General features: G+C 39.6%; 1 protein-coding gene across 1 annotated transcript in view; it reads right to left on the minus strand.

Annotated features, from left to right (window-relative positions):
* The window catches only part of LOC111143666 (ubiquitin specific peptidase 24), a 135,567-nt gene that overhangs the window by 86,889 nt on the left and 25,303 nt on the right, over nucleotides 1–23,375 (minus strand). Inside the window, exons 2-10 of the mRNA XM_022497493.1 lie at nucleotides 19,673–19,838; nucleotides 17,778–17,845; nucleotides 14,245–14,388; nucleotides 13,493–13,615; nucleotides 7,852–7,887; nucleotides 7,435–7,500; nucleotides 3,880–3,945; nucleotides 782–856; nucleotides 47–205 (exon numbers count right to left, since the gene is read on the minus strand). Of these exons, the coding sequence (XP_022353201.1) occupies nucleotides 47–205; nucleotides 782–856; nucleotides 3,880–3,945; nucleotides 7,435–7,500; nucleotides 7,852–7,887; nucleotides 13,493–13,615; nucleotides 14,245–14,388; nucleotides 17,778–17,845; nucleotides 19,673–19,838 (903 nt within the window). The remainder of the gene's footprint in view (nucleotides 1–46; nucleotides 206–781; nucleotides 857–3,879; nucleotides 3,946–7,434; nucleotides 7,501–7,851; nucleotides 7,888–13,492; nucleotides 13,616–14,244; nucleotides 14,389–17,777; nucleotides 17,846–19,672; nucleotides 19,839–23,375) is intronic.

Genomic DNA, 23,375 nt, shown 5'->3' on the forward strand with positions numbered 1-23,375 from the left:
AAAGAGTCTGTGCTTTAAGTCTTCTGGAAGCAAATGTAAAACTTACTTCTTTGAGGGAATTCATTTTAGCGCTAAAATGTGGGGATTTCAGCATGCGCAGTAGGATGTCTAATCGAAGGTCATCTACCACGGTCACCAGATCCGGCTGGAAACGCATGCAGAGTAACTTGATGGCAGACAAGAGCTCAGGGATGCTAACCAATCTCTTTTATTAAAAGCACACACAAACAAAAAAGGAACCATGAAAACATTCTGATCTCAATTTTTGTAATACACACAGGAATTTAGCACATTTTCAACAGCAATGGTTTGGTGATATCCAATACTCTGTACAGTCAATTAACTAGTTTGCTTTTAAATAAAAGTTAGCAGACAGGTGGGCAAAGGGAAGGGCCCTGTGAGAATTTCAAGGTCAACAAAATAAATCATGTTCAATGTTAAAATTGATTTAAACAACTTTGGATAAGCTTATAGTATCGAATTATTTTAAAGCTTCCTCAATGCTATACCAATTACAATACTATCTAAATCAACATGTTAGTAGAATTCTGAATGGTATCACCTACGGAGAACCCTAAATTCACTCTACTGGTAAGATTTACAGCCAACCTGGTGCTTCAGAAAAAGCACTTTTTGGTTAGGAAATGTATAATTAATTTGATATGAGTAGTATGTGACCAGGATCCAAAGAACAAAGGTGTGTGAACCTTGCCCTAAGTCCTGGCTGTGCTTCTATGGGTGAACGGGCACTGGGGGCTACCTGGTGGGAGACAGGATTTACCTTGTCTTTGAGGTCCTTCTCCTCTACACTGCGCACATCCTGGATCGTAGTAAGGATGACCGGGTCTAGCATCGGCTGCAGAACAGAAGTGCTGTGCTTAATAAAGACTGCTGCTTCTGCTCCAGAACTGGAGAGAAGTCACTTCTTCACTCACGCTTCACAGAGGAGAAAGTGCAATGCCAAGACCTCGATTCCAGTATCAGATGCTGCAGCTAGCTACCAGCATCCCAAGCAGGCCCTCAAGGGACTCCATGCCCCAGCTCCTTTCATACCACGTGGGTGCAGTCCCTGTCACCGCTATCTTAGCAGGGTCCTTTTATTTTTTTAAATATGTCTCATTTAGTTTTTTTTGTTTTTGCCAATAGAAGTTTGAGATTTTTTTTCCCTTCAAATTTTTATTTAAATTCTAGTTCCTTAACATACAGTGCAATACTGGTTTCAGGAGTAGAATTCAAGGATTCTTTCTTTCTTTCTTTCTTATTTATTTATTTATGGGGGTGGGGGGAGAGAGTGCGCGAGTGTGCGCGCACAAGCAGGAGTGGTGCAGAGAGAGGAGAAATGCAGGCTCCCCACTGAGCAGGGGGACCCTGACATGAGGCTCCATCCCAGGACCCCAGGATCATGACCTGAACCGAAGGCAGACGCTCAACCCACTGAGTCACCTAGGCGCCCCAGAATTCAGTGATTCGTATGAGGGTCTTATTTTTTTTTTTTTTTAAAGGATTTTATTTATTTGTCAGAGAGAAAGAGAGATTGCGAGAGCAAAGCAGGGGGAACAGGAGGCAGAGGGAAAAGCAGGCTCTTGGCTGAGCAGGGAGCCCGATGCAGCACTTGATCCCAGGACCCTGGAATCATAACCTGAACCGAAGGCAGACGCTTAACCAAATGAACCACCCATGCGTCCCTCATAAGGGTCTTTTTAAAGAGCAACCGAAGAGGGGGTGCCTTGGTTGGCTCAGTGGGTTAAGCCTCTGCCTTCGGCTCACGTGATGATCTCAGGGTCCTGGGATTGAGCCCTGCATGGAGCCCTGCATTGAGCCCCGCATGGGGCTCTCTGCTCAGCAGGGAGCCTGCTTCCTGCCCTCTCTCTCTCTGCTGCTCTGCCTACCTGTGATCTCTCTCTGTCAAATAAAATCTTAGAAAAAAAAAAAAAAAGAAGCAACCAAAGACACATAAACTAAAACATGAAGCATGAGTATGTATGATTTTTGTAATAAAGTAAATATTTTTACATTTGACTTTAATAAATTAATATAAGCATGGAACACAAAAAATGTGCTGCGATATGCATTATTTTTGTGTGCTGATATAAATGAGGCCTCTAGAGGATATTAATACAACACTGTGCTCCAGAATGGTAGCATAATCCAATAACTGTCTCTAAGTTATTATGTGAGAAGTAGGAAAGTATTAGCTTGGTCTAAATGCTCACTTCCATCTAAGTAAAATAATTTTTAAAACTTATCTGGTGACAAGAGAAGATAGTATTTGGCTAGTAAAGCCAAGAAGACATTAGCAATGAATTAAAACGACCTCAGACAACTATCCAAATAGGATCTCCTCCTTTCTCCTCATGCCCACTGTACAGTGAGGACTAGGGGCTGTGAGGGTAAGAGGCAAGTATGCTGTTCTCCTCAGCAGCACAGGCCCTGCTTACTCCCCACTGCAGCTGAGACAGGAGGATCACCCTTTCACAGACAAGGAAGCCAAGGCACATACACGTCTTCCAAAGTCACAGAACTGGCAAGTAGTATAGACAATTGTTAGTTTATATCAAGTAATAGGATGTGAATACAGTATGAGAATAAATTCAAGGCATGAATATATTGCTGAATAAATGTAAGGTTGGACAGTTTGAAATAAAAGTTAAAATATGCTGCGGTTGGATATTCAATACTTTTTTGCTCTTTTTACTCTATAAAATTCCAAAAATTCTATTAAACCTAGAATTTCTAAAAAACTTATTATTAATTAGCAGCTGGCATATTTATGATAAATCTCTTTCCACACTGGAATGCATGGGCAAGGAGCATTTAAAAATCCAATCTTGGCTCTGATTATTAAAAAGCCAAGTATTAAATTATTAATAATTATTAAATTATTAAAAAGTCAAATTATTTTGCCTCTTGTTTCTTATCTTACTATAAAACTAATGATTCTATGTTTAATAAGCTGAAAGAACACTAACTGCTTCTAAAGAACCTAATAACCAGAATGAAGAAATGCATAAATAACCATCTGATTTCATCTAAAAATCTTTTGGATTACTTTGACATTTAAAGAAAGCATGTAACACTTAGAAATCGTAGACATTTCCAGAACCTACTAAAACAAATCTTATCTCTCTTGTTAAAATGGCCCTAAGTAAATGAGATATTAACAAGAAGGAACAGTGCAAACACATTGCTCCCAAAGGACATGATGCTTTCAAAGCCATTTATAGTGACTTAAAAAAAAATCTCTGTTGAAAGTTATAGGTTTCACAGATCTATTTACAAAGAAAACAAAAAAATGAAGGTATTTCAAAGTGACACTTCATTCAGTAAAACTTGTTAACTGAAATGGAAAGGAAACAAGAAAGTACAATAGGCCTTAAGCATCAGCAAACAGATACACCCAGCTTTGCCTGTGTGATGACCTGTTGGCTTATGGTCTGCAGTGGCAAGAAATTAGATGAGATGTGCCATTAGGCCACTATTTAGCAGTCACTTGGCTAGTAAGTAAGCTCAGTGGGTTGCTCAACGCTGCTCTAATTTAATACATAATGGCACTGAATCCTTCAACAATCCTGGGAAGGGGGCTGGGATATACGCCGCCTATATTATAGATAAAAATACATGTAATCGTATATAAATCATATTTGATAAAAGGATAAATTGAAAAGGTAAAGAATCAAAAATATCAGAGATCTCCTATACTTTAAATTATTAATCATTTTTTAGTTACCTTCTGATTATATTTTTACTAGAAAAATAGCTTATCCAAAAAAAAGAAGTTACTCTAATTAGGCACGATTCTGAACAACCTGATAAAAAGATAACGATGACTACTGGTATGTCTTGGGTCACCTGAGTAAATGTAGAGTGGCCCCATCTTACCTGAACCACCGAGGAATTGAGGTACTCCGCACACACCCCTAAAGGCTGCACCAATGCTGAGACTGCCTGAAAACAAGGATGGTGCAGGTTAGACATCAGTGCAAGACGTTTTTTCTTTTCAGCATTTAACAAATCCCTTTTAACATATCAGAGACAATCTAAATGGTGACTTGATCAAGTCATGAATGAATGACTAGACAAGCCATTCTCCTGGAGAGGAAGAACTGATATAAAGATGCCAATCCATTTAAACTGTTACAAAAATTAAACATAATTTAAATCATAATATGCCAATAAAACTCTAGAGGACTGGATGAAAGATTTTTAAAGTTCAAACCACAGAATATTAAAAATTTTTATTTGAAAAAGGAGAGAACAGCTGGTGAAGAAGTGAAATGTGCTTTCAACAAAAACATCAAAAACTTCCATAAAGAAAATGACAAACCTTGACTAAAATACATAAGAAAAGGCCCAAATAAACAAGGAGATACATGTTCTTGAATGGAAAGGACCTGTACTGTAATTTTCCACACACTGACCTATAAATTCAACATAATTCCAAACATGATCTCAGTGGGATTTTCTGCAGGACAACTTGACATTCTCAAACTCTGATAATGACCAAGAGAATCTGAGAGAAGAATGATGCTGGGCAAACTGGCGCTACCGGTGTTGAAAACAAGGGAGCAATAGTATACAAATGGGTAAAGAATGAACAGATGAATGAATGACTCAGACAGAAGTCCAGGAACACACCCGTGGACATGTGGGGCTTTGACATGTGATAGAGACAACACATCAAATAGTACAGAAAACAAAGATTTAGTCATTAGACGATCTTACAACAATTAGTTATCCATCTGGAAGAAAATGAAATTGGATCTCTATCTTACGTAATATATAAAAAGAAATCCTAAATGAATTCAAGAACTAGGTATAAAAAGTAAAACTGTAGAAGTATAAAATGAAATGAGTATTTTTATAACTTTGAGATGGGAGAATATTCCCTAAGCAAGTTAGGAACTTAAGCTGTTATTAAGGAAAAAAATCTTCCACATAAAAAGTGGAAGCTTCTGTATAGCAAAAGGCACCATCAATAAAAATAAAAAGAGAAGCAAAAGAATGGAAGAAAAAATTTACAAATACATAAAGGAGACATGGCACCGATATGCTGAACATAAAACGAATTCCTGAAAGTTACTAGGATAACTCCAAAGTAACCCAAATAACTAGGTCAATTTACAGAAGAATGCAAACAGCCAATAATCACATGATGAAATGCTCAAATTCAAAGGAAATCAGAGTCTTAACAATTAAATAATAAAATATTATTTTTGTCCACTATAATGAAAAATTAAAGATGGAAAATATTCAGTATTAACAAGAGAAGGAAGGAATGGGTTTATGGAAGTACAAACTGGTGTAAGTTTTTCAGAAAGAGATTTAATACTACTGAATATAATCTAAAAATGTATATAGTTTTTAACCCAGAAATCCCGTTTTCTAGGAATCTGTCCTTCAGAAATGGTAGCACATGCACATTAACACAAATTTATATGGGAAGCTGTCTTAAGAGCAAAAAACTTAGAAATAATCCAATGCCCATTAATAAGTGACAACATCAGGGTATACCAGGTGCAGAAACTGATGAGAGCCATTAAAAACGATGACAGTGCTGACCAGGAAAGATGTCCATGACAGATTGTTAAATGAAAATATGCTACTAGGTATAGCTTGATTACAAAATTCAGTTTTAAAGAGAGAACGAGAAAGAGGAAAAGAACATGCACAGATATATTTTACATATATATAGGACAAAGTCAGGAAAGCTATGCATTAAATGGGTAGTTATTACCTAGGAGGTAGGTATACGTGCATGGGGGTGGGGGACAGGCAACTTTCATTCCATATTTTGTACAGGTATCTTTCACTGACAAATTGTGAATGATATTTTTTCCCAGTATTTTTCAAATTCAAAACTATGTAGATATAAATGTAAAATGAATACATTTATTTGTACTCAGTACAAATGAGTGGCCTGAATTTATTCTAGGACATAATCACCTCCTTAACTGGTCAGAAAGCAGGCATCTATTGTGAAATTTTAATCATACTTGTTTGCTAAAATTAGAGTCTCAATCTTTGGGCATCTCTTTTTCCTATGCCTGAATTTTATCCTCTCCTCAAATACAACCTAAACAATGTAATTCTGTGTCAAATGCAGCAACAACACAGTTGTTCTGAAAAATGGGAAATATCCTGGAAGAATGTTTAATGTCAAGATATTTGCTAACAGTGAGCGTAAGCCCAGATTCCTGTATATCCACACTTCACCAATTTTCTTCCAAGCAGGCTAGAAACTGGGATGCTCTGTTGTTTTTTTTTAAATAAATTAACTCTGCCAGAAATTAGTGTTTCAACATTAAAAAAAAAATGAAGCTCATTTCTGATATGGCCAATGACCTATATAGTGGATCCAATAAAGTGGATAAAACTTTACATCTGAATTGATTTTTTTTTGTTTTGTTTTAAAAGCTTTGTTTCTTAAGTCACTACTCAGTATTTTCCTGGTCAAGTCACTTCTAACCAGGATCCAAATGACAGCCTAACAAGCTAGTTCACATCCGGGAAGGCAGAAGATGCTCCCTGGTCAGTGTCAGCAGTAATAGTCATGAACTGGCAGACACCTGATCCTTTAGGATGAACAGTGGAAAGAAAGCATCAGTCTCTCTCCTCAGACCAAGGGAGTCAGCTGCTCAGCCACGGTTCCTCAGGAACCACTGCTGCCCCACGCACAATACCGCATCACTTAGGGGCAACGCATGACCTTCTGTTCTGATCACATCACAGTAGCTAGCACCGTGCCTTACGCGGGGCAAGTACACAATGAGCAGCTGACTGGATAACTGACTAGAAAACAGAACAAAGTGCTCTGGGTTACAAAGAGGGCAGTGCTTGGTGAGAAATTAGAGACCGAGTTATTCCCCCTTACCGCAAGCTTAAACTTCTTTTGAGAAAAGGAAGTCACATAAAAAGAGAACGGCACTGTGCCTGAGGGAAAGTCTCAGCTCCTGTCACAGTCCTTGGCTGTCTATGCATTGCTGTCACACCAGAAAGCTTACTAACAACCTTGAGATGAATTACTTTACTTGCGCCTGGCACTAGGCACTACACGATTATGAATCATGACATTGTTACGTACACGTGCACTTGCCACACACAGCCCCTGTCCTTTAAAAAGCAAGATAACGTCACATAACCCTCACAAATTAAGAGACAAATACCACAGGCAAAGGGAAATGAAGTGAAAAAGAGCAAATACCCCCACCACAGAAACAGGATTACAATTAGGCGTGAACATTTTCTTTGGTTATCAGAACCACAAAGCTGCTCCCACAGAGATAATCCACACGGTAACTAGCAGAACCTGATCCTTCAGGATGAACAGTGGAAAGAAAGCGTCAGTCCGGGTCCCTGACTGGGTCCAGACCGTGTCCCTTGGGTTACACACCAGCCTGAACAAAGCGAACTTCCACTCTGGGCACATTAACTTACCCCAAGTTCTATATCTTCTGAATGAAGCTTGGCTTGGATTGCTGCAAATCCACCTAATTCTCCAAACTGAGGGGGAAAAAGGGCACAAATTAATTTTTAAATGGTGTATATCAATAAGTTAAGCAAAAAATGAATGCTACCATTCTACCCAATCAACATGCCCTAGGTAATACTGATCTTGAGGGAGTCACCACAAAGATTGTCCTGGGATAGCCTGTAGGGAGCCTGCTGAGTCCTACAGCTTACGTGCATCCGTATAAACAGCACGTATGGAAAAGAGGAGGAACTACAGAATCTACCTCCTTACGAAAAGAAGTTCCTATGACTATCTCTAGCTGTCATTTACTTTAAATACCAAACTCCAGGTAATCTAGTTAGAAGAAGGAAAACATGACTGTATTAATGAAAGTTGTATACCTTATTTACCAAATCCACAACCCATCCATGAGGCTCCTGTGAGAAAAGAAAACAGAAACTGAGATGGCAAGATGAGAACTTCCCCCATTAACCCCCCCCCCCATTTCTTTTAACCTCTGTCAAATGTTGGGAGAAAATAAAATATGAAGATGTCAAAAACATTCCAAAAGGCTTTTCTACAGGTTTCTCCATGGACGTCTGGGCCATTGCTGTACACGACTGTGGGGGGAGAATGGGGCTGCGCGTCTGGGCTGGGGGATGGCATTGCTAGAGCATGGCGTGTTCGTGCCTTTCTGCATCGCTCAGAGCAGTCGTCAAGCTCTCCAAGGTGCTGGATAACTTGAGTTAAATTCTCAAAGAAAGTTACACTTTAGACATGAAGAATTCCTAACCTAAGGAGTAGCAGATCCCGAATAAAGTAAGGTTAAGTTTCATTCCCAGCTGTCCCATTAATAGGTACGCTGGAGCATGCGCTTTCTTTTTCCTGCTTTCCCTCCTTGCTTTCCTTTTCGAAGCCTTCACTGCTCCAGGGGCTGGATACCATCAGGGGGGAGCAGTGACTGTGAAAAGATGTGGTCCCTGCTTTCACGGAGCTCATACTGTAGCAGTGTCCACAAAAACAAGTAAACCACCACATACCTCACAGAATTCAGTCTGGGCTCAATCCCACAAAAGGAAAAACCACGGGGCGCCTGGGTGGCTCAGTGGGTTAAGCCTCTACCTTCAGCTCAGGTCATGATCTCAGGGTCCTGGGATCGAGCCCCACATCAGGCTCTCTGCACAGCAGGGAGCCTGCTTCCCCCTCTCTCTCTGCCTGCTTCTCTGCCTACTTGTGATCTCTCTCTCTCTCTCTCTCTGTTGAATAAATCAATAAAATCTTAAAAAAAAAAAAAAAAGGAAAAACCACAAAATGGTCCTCAAATGAGAAATGGAAGGAGCCTACTCTGCTCAGAGTGGTGGTCATGGAAACCCTCTCTGGAGAAGAGGTCTTTGAGCTGGATCCTACAGGATGACAGCAATTTAGCCGTTCAAAGAGTCAAGGCAGAGAGGCCAAAATGGCAAAGGTCCAGTTTGGGGAAGGTCGTGAAGACGAACTGGGAGGGACTCTCCCAGGTGGGACACACTGAGCTGGGAAGAGTGGCACGGGTGGAGCTCTCGAAGGAGACAAACTCAGATCACATGGAAACGTGCCAACTGGGATTAGAAGGAAAGCAACAAAAGTGTTTAAACCAGATAGTGACACCTTTTATGTTGTAAGATGACCAATCTCGCAGTTGTGTGGTGGATGGAACGGAATGCATGAAGGTGAGTGGAAGGGAGAGGCGCAGTTGGAAGACCAGTGTAGTAACTAGGTAAGATGTGATGGTGTCACCAGTAGGACAGTAGCAGCAGAGACAGAGAGAAATGAACACCTTTGAGATGAACTCCAAGGACGTGTTTACAGTTGGAGGTGGGTCATAAGGGATGAATCGTGGCAGACTACTGCGCGTCTCAGGCACACTAAGTTTGAGACGTCTGGGTAGCAACCAAAAGGAAAACAGTTGGTTCTTCAAGTCTGGTGTGCTCAGAGAAGATGTTTGGGTCACAGAGACATAAACTGAAGGGCCATGAGCATAGAGATGGCATTTACAGCCATGAAAACGGAAGACAGTTCTTAGGGAAAGAATATCGAACAAAGAAAAGGCGTCTCTGGGTCAAAGCTGAATGGAGGTGAAGGAATCACGGAAGGCAATGTGATGACTTACGGATTAGGCAGAGAAGCAAGAGACTACAGAAGAACTGATTTGGGGGAGACAGGAACTGACAGTAACCATCCCTGTTGATGGGGGTCAAGAGACATTTCCTGTGGCTCTGGACATGTGGAGGCTGTCAGTGCCTTACCGAGAGCAGTTTCAGGGAAATGGCAGAAAAAGAACACAGACTGTCACACTCTGAGGAGTTCATGGAGACTTCAGTCTAGTTAACCTCTAATAACTAAACACCTCTCTAACAGAAGAGCACTAACACCACAGGACAAAAACACTAAAAAAATCTTTTAAAACATACAGCTGAGTTGGCACAAAGTGCTCAGAAACTGAAAACAAAGAGAAAGCAGAAATTGTGTGAGGTAAGCAGACTCTGAGGCCAGCCTTCACGGTGCAGGCTGTGGAACCCCGGTGAGGTCTGGCCTCCATCTTCACAGCCAACGAGGGGCTGGGAAACCAAGAGGAGAGAGTCACATAAAGCTGGAGCTCAAAGGGCTACCACCTCAGTGTAAGGTGAACTGAAAGAAATCATCTGCAAGAAAGGGAGAACAACAGGGAAGCCTGCCTACCTTGACTCTGATCCTGGATGGAGGGGAGGAAAAAAACTCTTAAGAGTCTATAACCATTGTCTTGCCTCACACGGCTTCACTTCTGAAATTCACACTGACTTTGGGGCGCTGGGCGGCTCAGAAGATTGGCCAGCTGACTTTTGGTCTTGGCTCAGGTCATGATCTCAGGGTGGTGAGATCGAGCTCTAGGTCAGGTTCTGCACTCAGTGTGGAGTCTGCTTAAGATTTTCTCTCCCTCTTCCCCTGCCCCCACTCATACTCCCTCTCTTTCCATCTCTAGAATAAATAAATAAATCTTTTTTTTTTTTAAAGATTTTATTTATTTACTTGACAGACAGAGATCACAAGTAGGCAGAGAGGCAGGCAGAGAGAGAGAGGAGGAAGCAGGCTCCCCGTGGAGCAGAGAGCCCGATGCGGGGCTCAATCCCAGGACACCGGGATCACGACCCGAGCCGAAGGCAGAGGCTTCAACCCACTGAGCCACCCAGGCGCCCCAAGAATAAATAAATAAATCTTAAAAAAAAAAAAAATTCACACTGACTTTATGGTCTGAAATACCTTAAGCTGAGAATTTATTCTCAAGTGGTCCCAGATTTGTGCTCCCAGGCACCTGGAGGAAGTAAAGGTAAACCCTCTTTGAAAGAAAGGAACTTTCAATCCAGGCTTCAAACAATACTTCCAGATTTAATTTCAGGAAATACAACTTCACAGAAAAACAAACACAAACATGTAATTTTTTTTTTTATATACACATACAGACATAAAACAAGTTAAAGTTAGTAAAAGCCAGCAGAATCAGAGTTGTAGATATCAGACACAGAACACAAACACACAGGAGAATGAAAACATGAGGCAGGAACGTGAGATAATAAAAATGAGTAAACAAAGTCAAAGGAGAATCAAAAAGAATTTATATAAATGAAGAAAAGACACTGAAATTGAAGACTTTTAACAAACAGGTTAGACAGCATACTTATATGGACAGAACCACGATTAGGGAACTAAATCCCAAATCTGAAAGAAATGATCACAACCTACAGCACAAGGACACAGGAAGATGGGAAATATGACAGAGGTTAAGGGTCATGGAGGACAGGTGCAAAGGTTTAACATGTATCCATTTGAAGTTCTGAAGAGGAGAGACTGACTAGTGGGGAAGAGGCATGATAATGGCTGAGAATTTTCCAGAATTGATATAAGATATTAGTCCTTAGATTTAAAGCGCACAATCACAGGAGAGTCAAACTGCCAAATATCAAAGAGAAAGAGGGTATCTCCAAAAGCAAACGAACTTCTTACAAAATCAACAGTCAGACCAACCACCAACTTCTCAACAGCAATCAAAGCCAGAAGACCCTGACATAGTACCTCTGACATTCTGAAAGTGTAGCAGTCAATTTAGAATTAAAAACCCAGTGAAAATATTCTTTGAGGCATGGGAAATCAAATAAAGTTCAGGCCATCAAAAACACAGACTTAACCACCAAGATACTTGGGAGGATGCACTCCAGAAAGAAGAAAAATGATCCCAGTGAATAGACAGAGAAGGAATGGTACTCAATGAGACAGTACATACACGTGGCTAAGTTAAAACACCGTATAAAATTAAAAAAAAAAAAAACAACACACCGTATAAGAGAACAATGATGGTATCTGTTTGAGGGTAAAGCAAGACAGGTGAGGACTAAGACACTGCATGGTAAAAACAAGGGGACAGAGAGTAAATCAGTCAGGTGGGGAATGAGCACATGAAACATTCCAAGGTCTTTACGTGCTGCTCAGAGGACAAAGATATTCATGAAATTTTGATTTCATTTACATAAGTTACAGTTCCAGGATAACCAGTAAAAGAACAAGTGGGAGGGGAGAAAAGTGGAATCTTCTCTGGTAGGGGTATGGAGGGCAGCGAATGATGCTGAAGCTAGACAGGGACGTGGGATCAAAGGCAGAATGTTTAAAGATGGGAAAGACTAGAGCATGATGTACACAACAGGAATGCTCCAACAGAGAGGAAAAGACTGCAGATACCGAACAAAGGACAGAAACCTTGAGGAAAATGCTTCAGAAGGCAAGAAGAAAGGGGATGATCTCAGGCCTTTGCAGAAGGGAGAACTGCTGTGCAGTACTGAGAGGAAATGCCCAGAATGACCCTTTCTGGTCCTGGATGCCACGTGCGGAGACTGAGGGGAAGCTAAGGAACACTTGCCGAGTGCTTACGATAGTGAACCTCTGGGGTTAGTGGTCGCGTAGACCGTTGTCATCCAACCTTCACAACACAACTGCAGACGAGGTTTGAATATTTTGGGAGGAAAGACTGTATACGGTTACAGACGCAGACGATGAGGCTGGATTATGTGGGTTCTTCCTGTGATGAGGTTTGTGGACTTGGGCAAGGACTCAACTCCTGTGTGCCTCAGTTTCTTGTCCATGAAATGGGGTCAGAAATAGTATCCCGTTCACGGAGTTGTTGTGGAGATCAAACGATAGAATGTGTACTCACTGCCCTTTCCACTCGGCCTCATCCCCTCCTCCCGGAGGACTGCCTGACCCTCCCAGACAGCACGGACCACCCCCTCCTGCAGTCCGCATTACAATGACTGCATGTACTGTCCGTGGTACCTTAAGTTTCGGTTTTCAAATTTCCTCTGCTAGCTCTAAGTTAGGAGCCATGGCTTACTACTCTTTATATGACTGCTGAACCAAACTTCTGCTTCGACTAAAGCAGTGGTCAAGTTTTCTATCTACTTGATTGACTCCTTTGAACGGTTCCTCAAAAACCAGAGTTCAACCAACAGATGTTTAGATAATGTACTCCTTGTGGGTATACTGTTACTGGGTACACTGTAGGCCTTTAAATATAAAATCAAGATAACTGGTTCTTGGCTTGGAAAAGAAACTCCAAAGCTTTAATGCTTCTGGAGTTTAAAAGAAAATGATACATAAGACTACCTTCTAGATTATTTTTTCTAGGCATAATTAGCCACTTCAAACGGTTTCAAATGCTCTAGCTTCTCAAACATCTCTGAGAAACTGGGACACCCATTAAATTGGGGTTCTGACAATTCAAAAAATAGGGCACTGATGTCATGCAGTCATTCCGCATTTCACTAAACATCATTTCAAATCTATAAATTATTTATGATGCTCATTAATGGCTGTGGAAAAATACGCAATATCTGAAAAAAAAAGTTAAGAAATTTTATGAGCCATATGGAATATCTGTCATTTTTCACAGACTGTTTTAATCCTTCCACGTAAATTTTTGTGGCACATAAAATCTTTTTTAATACATTTCTCTATAAAATGATGAAACAAGATCATGTTTACCTTTTGGAAAGTAGACACAGGTGAAACAGCAAACATATTTCCCTCCCCAAACACTTCTGTCCAATTCCTCTGAGACACTTTCATTCTGTTTTTAAAATGGTATTCATTATCAGGATTGAAAGCCTAGATTCAAAGAGAACAGAGAAGAACTATTATTATATTTCTATAGCAACAAATATTAGCATTAGAAAAGAAGAAAAATATAGCCTTGGACTCCTTCGGTAATGGAATCTTAGAAATATCCCAACAGTGTGAATTCCCGAGCTAGTGCAGAGAAGCGAATGGGTGAGGCAGAGCTCTCCCCTCCTGTCCAGCGGCCACTGGGAGGGAAAACAGGGCGCGCGGCCAGGTGTCCTGGAGCTGGCACAGGTACGGCCGGCCAGCAGGGCCGTAAAGGCCCCTTCTTCACACAGCTACTGGGACTAGTCAGGGAAAAAGGCCAAAAACCAAACCACAGGAGCACCCCTGTGAAAGCATTTATGATGTGAATAATCAGGAAGACATGAGGGAAAGCAATTTAATTATTCTACGAGCTGAGAAAGCTATTAAAATTAGAAAGGTATTTTGTTAAAACTGGGAACACAGAATGAATGACTGCTCTGTTTTTAAAATAAAAAAGCAAGGTCCCTAACAGCTGAGTTAATATATTTTACAGTATCATTATCACTCTTTATTAATTACAAGTTATAGGACAGTTGGTATTTTAAACAAAATCAAAACACAGAGTACTTCATATTTTAGAGATACTGTACCATTGTAAGCACACCCAGGAGACCAGTGGGAATCGGATCTTGTTTAATTCTCTCTGCAACCAGTTCTATTAATAGCATCAACATGTTGTAGATTCCTTCATGAATTTCAGTACCCCATTTGTGAACAGCACTCGAAGTCAGGAGCTACAGAAACAAAGGGCTAGCTTTAGAGTCTAACTTGAAAAGCAGAAGTCTAATGTTTATCAGTTCAATCTTGAATAATCAAGAGATGATTTCCATAGTATCACTTTTACACAGATGACTTGCTTTAAAAGGCCTATCTACTCACTCAATGATTTCAGAGTCAACATGAATTTTGTTTTTCAATGTTAATTTCCTTAATTCAACTGAAACAGGTGGTTTAAGAGAAAATTTTCCTTTGTTTCTCTACTTTTGCTTATTACTTGGGGAGGTCAAATGGTGTAGAGCAAGTAAGAACCTGAGCAAGTAAGAATCTGAGTCCAAATCCTGGAGCTACTACTGTTTTATAGCTGTATGGCCTTGGACAAAAATTACCAAAGTTCCCAGGGGCCCAGCTGTCTCATGTCTAAAGAAGCAAAACTCCTATCCACTTCACAAAGGTGTGATGAGTATCAAAAGATAAAACAAAAGTGAAAGTGTTTTATAAATAGTAAGGTATTATTATTAATATATTTTGGCTGTCACTATTAACCAATATTCTTAGAATCTAAGAGGTGTGCGCTGTATTTCATGATTTGAACATATTTTTGTTGTATTTTTAATATCTCAGAAACAGGACTGCATCTTTCCACCTGCTGACCAGATGGCAATGGGACTCTGTGAAGGAAATTTTAGAAATACTTTACTAGATAATTTTCTTTCACTTATAATTTCCTTTTTGATATGTGCAGAAGGACATTCAATTTTTAAAAAAAAATGTTTAAGTAAATCTAAAAGTCCTAAGGGATAAGGCACTGTAACATTTTGCAGCTATTTTTCTTTAATATAAAACAAAATATATAGCAATGTTGCATCTTACACTCAGCATCTTAGATTCATTAAAAAGGAGGGAAAAGGCACATAGATGAATCTAGAATAACCACCAGTGGATTTCTCCAAACCTCAGCCTAGTCCTTGGGGAAATCTAAGGCAGGAACAACTTGCTGGAATGGGGAATGAGAAATCAAAGGGAATCACTTAATAAAATAATGGCAAACTGGTATGGTGGTTTCATGTTTTTGTAAGATTTCCCTTTAGAAGGAAAATACTATGCAATAAAAATTCCACCTTGGTCACAATGAGAACCCCTTCATAAGAGCAGCTAGAAGAGCCCAAACTTCTTTAGCTGCAGAGAAAAACCCCAGTTCCAGATTTCTAAATACCAATTAGCTGAACTATTTGGTCACACGAGTAATAGTCATAAGACTGACTTCATATAAACCAATGAGTTACTATTTTTTTGGCAAGAATTTTTTGCCTGCTGATACCTTCTTTCTCCACTTAAATAAAAAAGCAAAATGAAGCCTATTAGCATTTGAGAAGGGTCATGGACTACAAAATAAAATGTATGTGGATTTAGCACCACTCCCTCTATTGCAATCTCATCTGTTCAGTTTTGAATGTGGAAAGGGAAGTCTACCTACCTTGCAGAAGAGGGGTGAAAGACAGGCAGCCCTTTGGGGGTAAGTTGTGCTCAAGGTTTAAGTATGCAGGGGTTTAAGTATGCCAGACCTAGATCTCCTTCCCTGCTTGAACACACAATATGGGATCCAGGCCAGCCTCAAGGTAAAAGGTAAAGAAGGCAGACATGACAAGAGCCCCTTTGGTGCACCTTATTCATACGGTTGCTTATTACTTAAACCCTTCCTTCTAATCAAACATTTGAGGTGTCTTGCGAGAAAAGTCAAGAAAGAGGGTAGAGAGATGGTCATCACACCAGGAAACACAGCTAAGGGAAATGATACCAGTTATATAAAACTCTACTGAGCTTTCTGGTAGCCGAGTCTAAAGGCACACAGAATTCTGTAAATTAAATTCTGATTTAATTTTTTAAAAGTACGCTTTACTGATGCGAAGGAGAACCTTTTTAATAGCTCTAAACTGTAAAGAGAATTTAACATACACAGTTTTACATAAACAACACTGAACAATGTAACAGAGGGTACCTTTGTGCTCGTAGTTCCACAAAAAAAAAACATAACCGAGCAACCAACCGTTGGACCACTTATTACACTATTACAAACAACTGAGGACATAACATAAAACTGTTTTCTGAAGTGTTTCTGCACCGAGTTACAGTCATACACTCCAAATATGTAACTTGTTGGTGACCTGTGTTGACACAGGGCTGTCTGGATCTGGAGCTCATCAACCTAAAGGTCTTTATACTGATAAATCCTTCTCCATGGCTCTGAATAAAGCTGCATTTTCTTTCTCTGTAAATTTATGCATACAACATAATGTGTCACAGTATGTGACATTACAAAAATTCGGCTATTTTTAAAAAAATTACTGTAATTCTTAACAGAATTTGTAAAAGCTTAAAATAATTTAAAATGATAAATCGGTAGATGAATTCACCCAAAATGAACATAAGTCTTGATTCATGTAATCTCTGCCCAAATGACAATTTTTAAGAATTTCACACTTTTTTCAAAGATGCAGCTGTTTTTGTTCCTAGAATTAATTTTGTTATTTTGTACGCTTTGAATCAAGGGAGATTCTATCAAGATGTAGATGGGAATAATAGTTTACAAATGAACAGTTTAGTTTGCTGGGTTCAAGATAAATACAGTCTTCACCCATCTGTAGATCTAGTGACTTCCTTGCCTATGGGACAAAAATGGATGTCAAAACCCAGAAGGACAAGACAGCGGGGAGACTCATTCATTCAGCAAAGACTTACTGAGCTTTCTCTTGGAGGGAGGCACTGGCTACACACTGGGGAAAACGACAGTGTCTATGACACTGTCCCTGCTCTTTGGGGAATTCAGGACTCATGTCCTGAAAACGGAATCATGCTGAGTTAGACTGCTTTCTGAAACACAAGTCCTGTGATCTCCTATTCTCCCTGTTAAGAAAAATCGCTTTATAAGCGATGTGACCAGAAGGGGAGGAAGCGCATGACTCTTGCTCTGCCACAGAAGCTGCCACACACCTGCCATTTTGCCATGGAACATACTCAACCCAGTAAAACTTTGTACTATCAAATTCCTCTTCTGTCTCAGTATAACAATCAGTACAAATGGCTTGTATTTTGGTAAAGAAGTATTCTTTCTAAATACCACAAGCCTTAGATTAGTATGGCATCATTTCCTAGTATAGGTAAGCCTAACCTATCCTTTGGCAATTAAAGAGAAGGAAGGAAATGTTACAGCCGTCCAAAGACGTGCACAAACAATTAAATAAATCATTCATAAGCCCCAAATTCGGAGTGACTTTGTTCTGAGTAGGGGATTCCTCCGTTGAACAAGACTCGTAAATTGGTCCCACACAAAAAACTAAAGCGAAAACAAAAAGCCCGCTCATTCTCACCCCCACCCAAAAAACCAGACTAGCGCATTTTTCCTTACCTTTTTAAAGGCTTCAGGCATACACCTATCCATAAATCTTCTACAATTCTCATCAGACTCGGAAAGACCTTAGTAAAATAAATGAAACAACATGCCTTACTACGATTTTAGGCAGTTTGCAGAAATCATATATATCAATTCCAAATTCATTTGTATGGAATTATTTATGGAAACCCTGATTCTTAAGGGATTATTAAAAGCAGAATATATATATATTCTGATGAAGGAACACACTGACAACCACAGTATTAATGTATTTGTAAGAGCCCAATATATTCACATATTTATTAATTCATATATATTTGTTAACAGTATAATAACTAGAAGTGAAATGGTTGAACGTAGGTTTCCATTGTCAGAGTAACTTCAAACAATCGGCCTTAACACCAACAGCAGCCTCTTAATAGCTGTTGTTTTCCTAAACAGCTCTATAAAAACACAAATTATTCTCAACAGATACCAAAATCACTCTTCTTCCCTAAGACAAATGGAGTGACTCAGTGTTATTAAATGCGCAGAGTTGCGCCTGGCACACAACAGGTGATTAGTATTTGCCAAGTGAATGAATGAATCCACTGTAAAATTACCATTTGGAATACACTGTGTAAAAAAAAAACTTAATAATGTATTTTGCTTGTCATTGGGAATATTGCTGGACACTTTTTTTTCAGACCCACTGTGTAGCGTAGTACCTACCTCCCAACAGGTACACAATGAATGCTGCTGCCGAAAAGCCAGTCCTAAGGTGCCATACAAAGCCGTGAAAATTAAATTTGATCCCAGTCAAAATATTTCCTTTTGATGTGCCTCATATTTAATCATGGTGGTAAACTATGCACAATTTTAATGAGGGGGGAAAAAAATCACAAAACAGTGGACCAAGTCATCTGATTTTATTAACTGAATATGAAAAATAAATTACTTTTTTTCTTAAAGATTTTATTTATTTATTTGCCAGAGAGAGAGAGAGAGAGAGAGAGAGAGAGAGCGAGCACAGGCAGGCCGAGTGGCAGCAGAGGCAGAGGGAGAAGCAGGCTCCCTGCCGAGCAAGGAGCCCGATGTGGGACTCGATCCCAGGACGCTGGGATCATGACCTGAGCCGAAGGCAGCTGCTTAACCAACTGAGCCACCCAGGCGTCCCATAAATTACTTTTTCTTCAATGTATTTAGAGTCTAAAAGCTTCCTTATACTGACACCCATTTTCCAACGTGGAGATATTTTATTACTCTGTTACTTGAAGATTTATAAAGCTCTTAAGACAGTGCCAAACATTTAATATGCACAAAATGTTCACTAAATAAATACTATTTTCTTTTCCTAAAGAATAAAAAGCCACTGAATTGAACCTTAAAGTTCTCCAAGCTTTTGAGGAAAACGTTCATTTCAATTTCTATAAAGCTTTTCAATTATATTTTCAAGACTCTTGGGGTGCCTGGGTGGCTCAGTGGGTTAAGCCTCTGCCTTTAGCTCAGGTCATGATCTCAGAGTCCTGGGATCAAGCCCCACATCAGGCTCTCTGCTTGGTGGGGAGCCTGCTTCCCCCCACCCCTGCCTTCCTCTCTGCCTACTTGTGATCTCTCTCAATATCTTAAAAAAAAAAAATTCTATTTTAAAGACTCTCATCCTTCGTTGGAGCTAGAAGAAAACAGCTGGCTGAATTCAAAGCTTTTATTCCACAGGGGCTACACCAAGACTAGGAGAATAAATGATCAAATATCATACAGAGCCCTCTCTCTCTGCCTACTTGTGATTTCTCTCTCTCTGTCAAATAAATAAATAAAATCTTAAAAAAAAATCATACAGAGGGGTGATTATACAAGAGTGAAGTTTAACGTCAGGGCTCCTATCAAACAAACAGTCCCCTCCTTCTGTGTCCTGCGGTGTAAGGACTTACCAAGTCTGGCCAAATAGGTAGACGCCAATAGACATTTGCCTAGTGATTCTTCTCGCTTGTAAGGGATGGACCAGTGATCAGTCAAAACACGGCTTTCCAGTTCATACAAATTGGTTGTAGGGAATTCAATTCCTTCCCCTGAACAGTTTCCATTTTCATCATTCTTCTGACAAAAAGGGATTATGGTAAGAAAACAAATACACACATTAGTGACTACGGTAAAATGTCTCACTTGGGCACAGAACAGATGCTGCCCCAATGGGAGCTGTGAACACTGAGTGTGGATTCCCCATCTCTTTCTCATAGTCACATCTTCTGCCAGACTATCTCAGATCCTCCAACCTCTCGTCATGGCGGCATCCCCGGCTCTCACAGAGGCCAGCCCACCTCTTTCTTCAATCTCTTGAAATCTTCAATCTCTATGATAGAGCACACCACCTCCCCCTGCTTTCAGAAGGGAGAGGTTTCCCCAAGGAGTTCTCCGTATTGCTTCTCCATCTCCTCACACTGACTCTTCCCTGACCCCACACCAGTATGGCTTCCAGAGTCCCTACTCTCCCACAGCGGCTGTTGTTCAGGCCACCACTAAGTCATTAAATCCAATGAGCAGTTTCAGTTCCACTGTTCCTTCTCAGTAGTAACTGTCTCTCTGCCCACTCCCTCTTCTTGAAATGCTAGCTCACAGGCCTCACTCCCAGGAGGGCACACCTTCCTGTGCTCCTCCTGCGGGTCTGGCTGTTCTGTTCTGTCTCTTCTGGTAAACCGCTTCTTCCTGACCATCAAATACTGGAGCTTCTTAAACCTCAGTGTTAGGATCTTTCCTCTCAGGTGATCTCCAACCCAGTGAAGGGCAGCATACCCAGAAATCAAGGACTCATTCTTAAAACCCTATTCTACCATTCTCCCCTCCAAGACCTGGTGATGAGACTCCCTACATTTCTCTCAAATCTATCTACTTCTATCCACTGCCAGGGAGATACCACTATTCCCGATTTCACCCATCTACCTTCTTTATGTAACTGCTGTGCATCCATAACTCTTTCAGAAAAGCCTTTCTGGAACTCCTAAACTATACTGAATTCCTTGCATTATTTTATACTCTTACCATTCTGAACTTCTCTTTCATAGCACTGCTCACAGACTTTACACTTATTAGTGATATATTTTATGTGTGCTGCCACTAGACCAAGCTCCATGAAGACACGGACCCTGTTTGGTTTTGACCACCTCTCTATCTCCAGAACCTGGTGCCCAACACAAAGCAGGTATTTAGTATGTGTTGGTAAGTGAAAAAATACTTCATTCAAACAAAGTTTCAACCATCAATAGGGTAACAGCTAGACTTTCCATAAGTTCTTACCATAATAATTTGCTATAAAGCAACCTGGGCCTCTCCCCCAAACTGCCTAATACCTACTCTGGTTTCTTTGAAACCTAAATATAATTTAATCATTACAAAATAAAATCATTCCATTAAAAAATTACTTTTAGCCTCAGTTAAAGAAAAGACCTAAATATAAAGCAGAAATGATAAAAGTATACAGAAGAAAGTGATTTTCAATCCCATATGAGAGCTAAAGGAATGGTGACACTTTTTTTTTTTTTTAGGTTTGTGGTTAAACTGGGATGAAAATAAGACAAAAAATAGAAAGGTGGTGAAAAACTAAAAACAAAGTAGACAACAACGTAAACTGGAGGTAAAAGGTGGGGGGGATGAAATAGGTTTAGAATCATAATGTATGGGGGAAATTCAGCTTTTAAAATATAATACTATTCAGAAGTACATGAAATTACTAAGTTCTGTAAACAAAACAGTTTTACTTAAAGGAACTCTAATAAGAGTAAAGATTTTAGTATTCTTTAAAAAATGTTTACTTGTTAAATGTTTAAATTTAATAACTTAGGATTAAAGTAGAATTAGGGCATACAAAAATAAAATTCAACCAGATGACATACTATGCCATTACTACAAAATATCTATCATTAATTTCTACAGGAGTTAATAGATCAAATCATAGATGAAATCACTGAATGCGCCTAGTAGCTACTAAAACTACGAGCTTCCAAATGGTTGCCTTTCTAGGAGTCACAAGAAAGCTGCGCCCTCTCCCTGCTCTCCAGCAGGTGAGGACACAATGAGTTCAGCGGCAGCGTATGACCCGGAAGGGGACCCTCACTAGAATCTGACCATGTGGATCCTCTGATCTTGGACTTCAGCCTTCAGAGCAGTGTGAAATGAATTTCTGCTATTCATAAGCCAAAAATCAAGCAACTGAAGAGCTAAGAGCTTCCTCTGGGGGCTGGGAGAGAAGCAAGGGTCTCTACCATCAGTAATGAGATGAACAGCATGTGCACACTGAAGTAGTGCACCATGAAGGCACAACATCACTTGTGTGGTCATCCTGCCAGATATGCAAAACCTGAATCTAGCCATGAGGAAACCCAATATGAGGAACACTCAAAAAATAACTAGGCCTGTATTCTTCAAAAATGTCGAAGTCATGAAAGACTGAGAGTGACCCGACAAATAACTGAGACATGGGCTCCTGGGTTAGATCTTGAAACAGGCATTTTTGTTCCTGTTTTACTTTACTTCTTGGCTTCAAAGGACTTTAATACTGGATCAATGTTAATTTTCTCATTTTGATAACATGCAAAGGTTAGAAATATCTTCATTTTTAGGAAACACACATCGAAGTATTTAAGGGTAAAGGGGCATCATGTCCACAATTTATTCTCCAACAGTTCAGAAAAAGCAGTAACAAAACAGACACAAATTTATATACACATGAACACCACAGATGTATGTGTACATACAAAAAGAGAATAATAAAGAAAATGTGATAAAATGTTAACATTTGAAGAACCTAATAAAGGTTATATAAAAATTCCAGATTTATGGTAAAGTCGCAATGTACTTTTTTGCAACTTTTCTGTAAATCTGGAATTATTACAAAATTAAAATAAAAACAATTTAGTCAGATGAAGTTATAAAGACCTAGGATTTTGGAGTCAGAGAGAATCTAAGAAAATTAAGTATTTTACACAGGTATAACCTAATGAATCTAGAGAGGTGGGGGTGTACCTATAGTGGTAACAAAAATAAAAAGAAAGTTAAATTATACTTAGTATGCTCTACTTTTCGACTGAAGCCCCATTCTAGTTGGTAACATAAATAATTTGTTTTCTAGGGCATCTGGGTGGCTCAGTAGGTTAAGCCTCTGCCTTCGGCTCAGGTTATGGTCTCAGGGTCCTGGGATCAAGGACTGTATCGGGCTATCTGCTCAGCAGGGAGCGTGCTTCCCCCACATTTCTGCCTGCCTCTCTGCCTACTTGTGATCTCTGTCAAATAAATAAATAAAATCTTAAAAAAAATTGGCTTCTAAATACTTTAATGTTTTTGTCTCAAATTACTAAATAAGTATACATGTTCTTTGTAGGAAATACAGAAAATATGTATAGCAAAAAATAAAACCCACCATTAATTCCACCACTTAAAAATTAATCACACCGACATTTTAATAACTATTTTCCACTAAAAGCTATTTCTTTACAGACTTCATTTTCTTAAAAATGCATAAATGTGGAAGTAACCACCTCCACAGTTCCCCATCACTCTCTCTCATATAAAGACAGTATTAATGCAGCATTTACTCTCCTATCTGATTTAAAAAACTGATGCAGAAAGCAATAATTATAAAAC

The sequence above is a fragment of the Enhydra lutris genome, unplaced genomic scaffold (genome assembly GCF_002288905.1).
Source record: "Enhydra lutris kenyoni isolate GAN:26980312 unplaced genomic scaffold, ASM228890v2 scaffoldscaffold9, whole genome shotgun sequence".
Classification (NCBI taxonomy): Eukaryota; Metazoa; Chordata; class Mammalia; order Carnivora; family Mustelidae; genus Enhydra; species Enhydra lutris.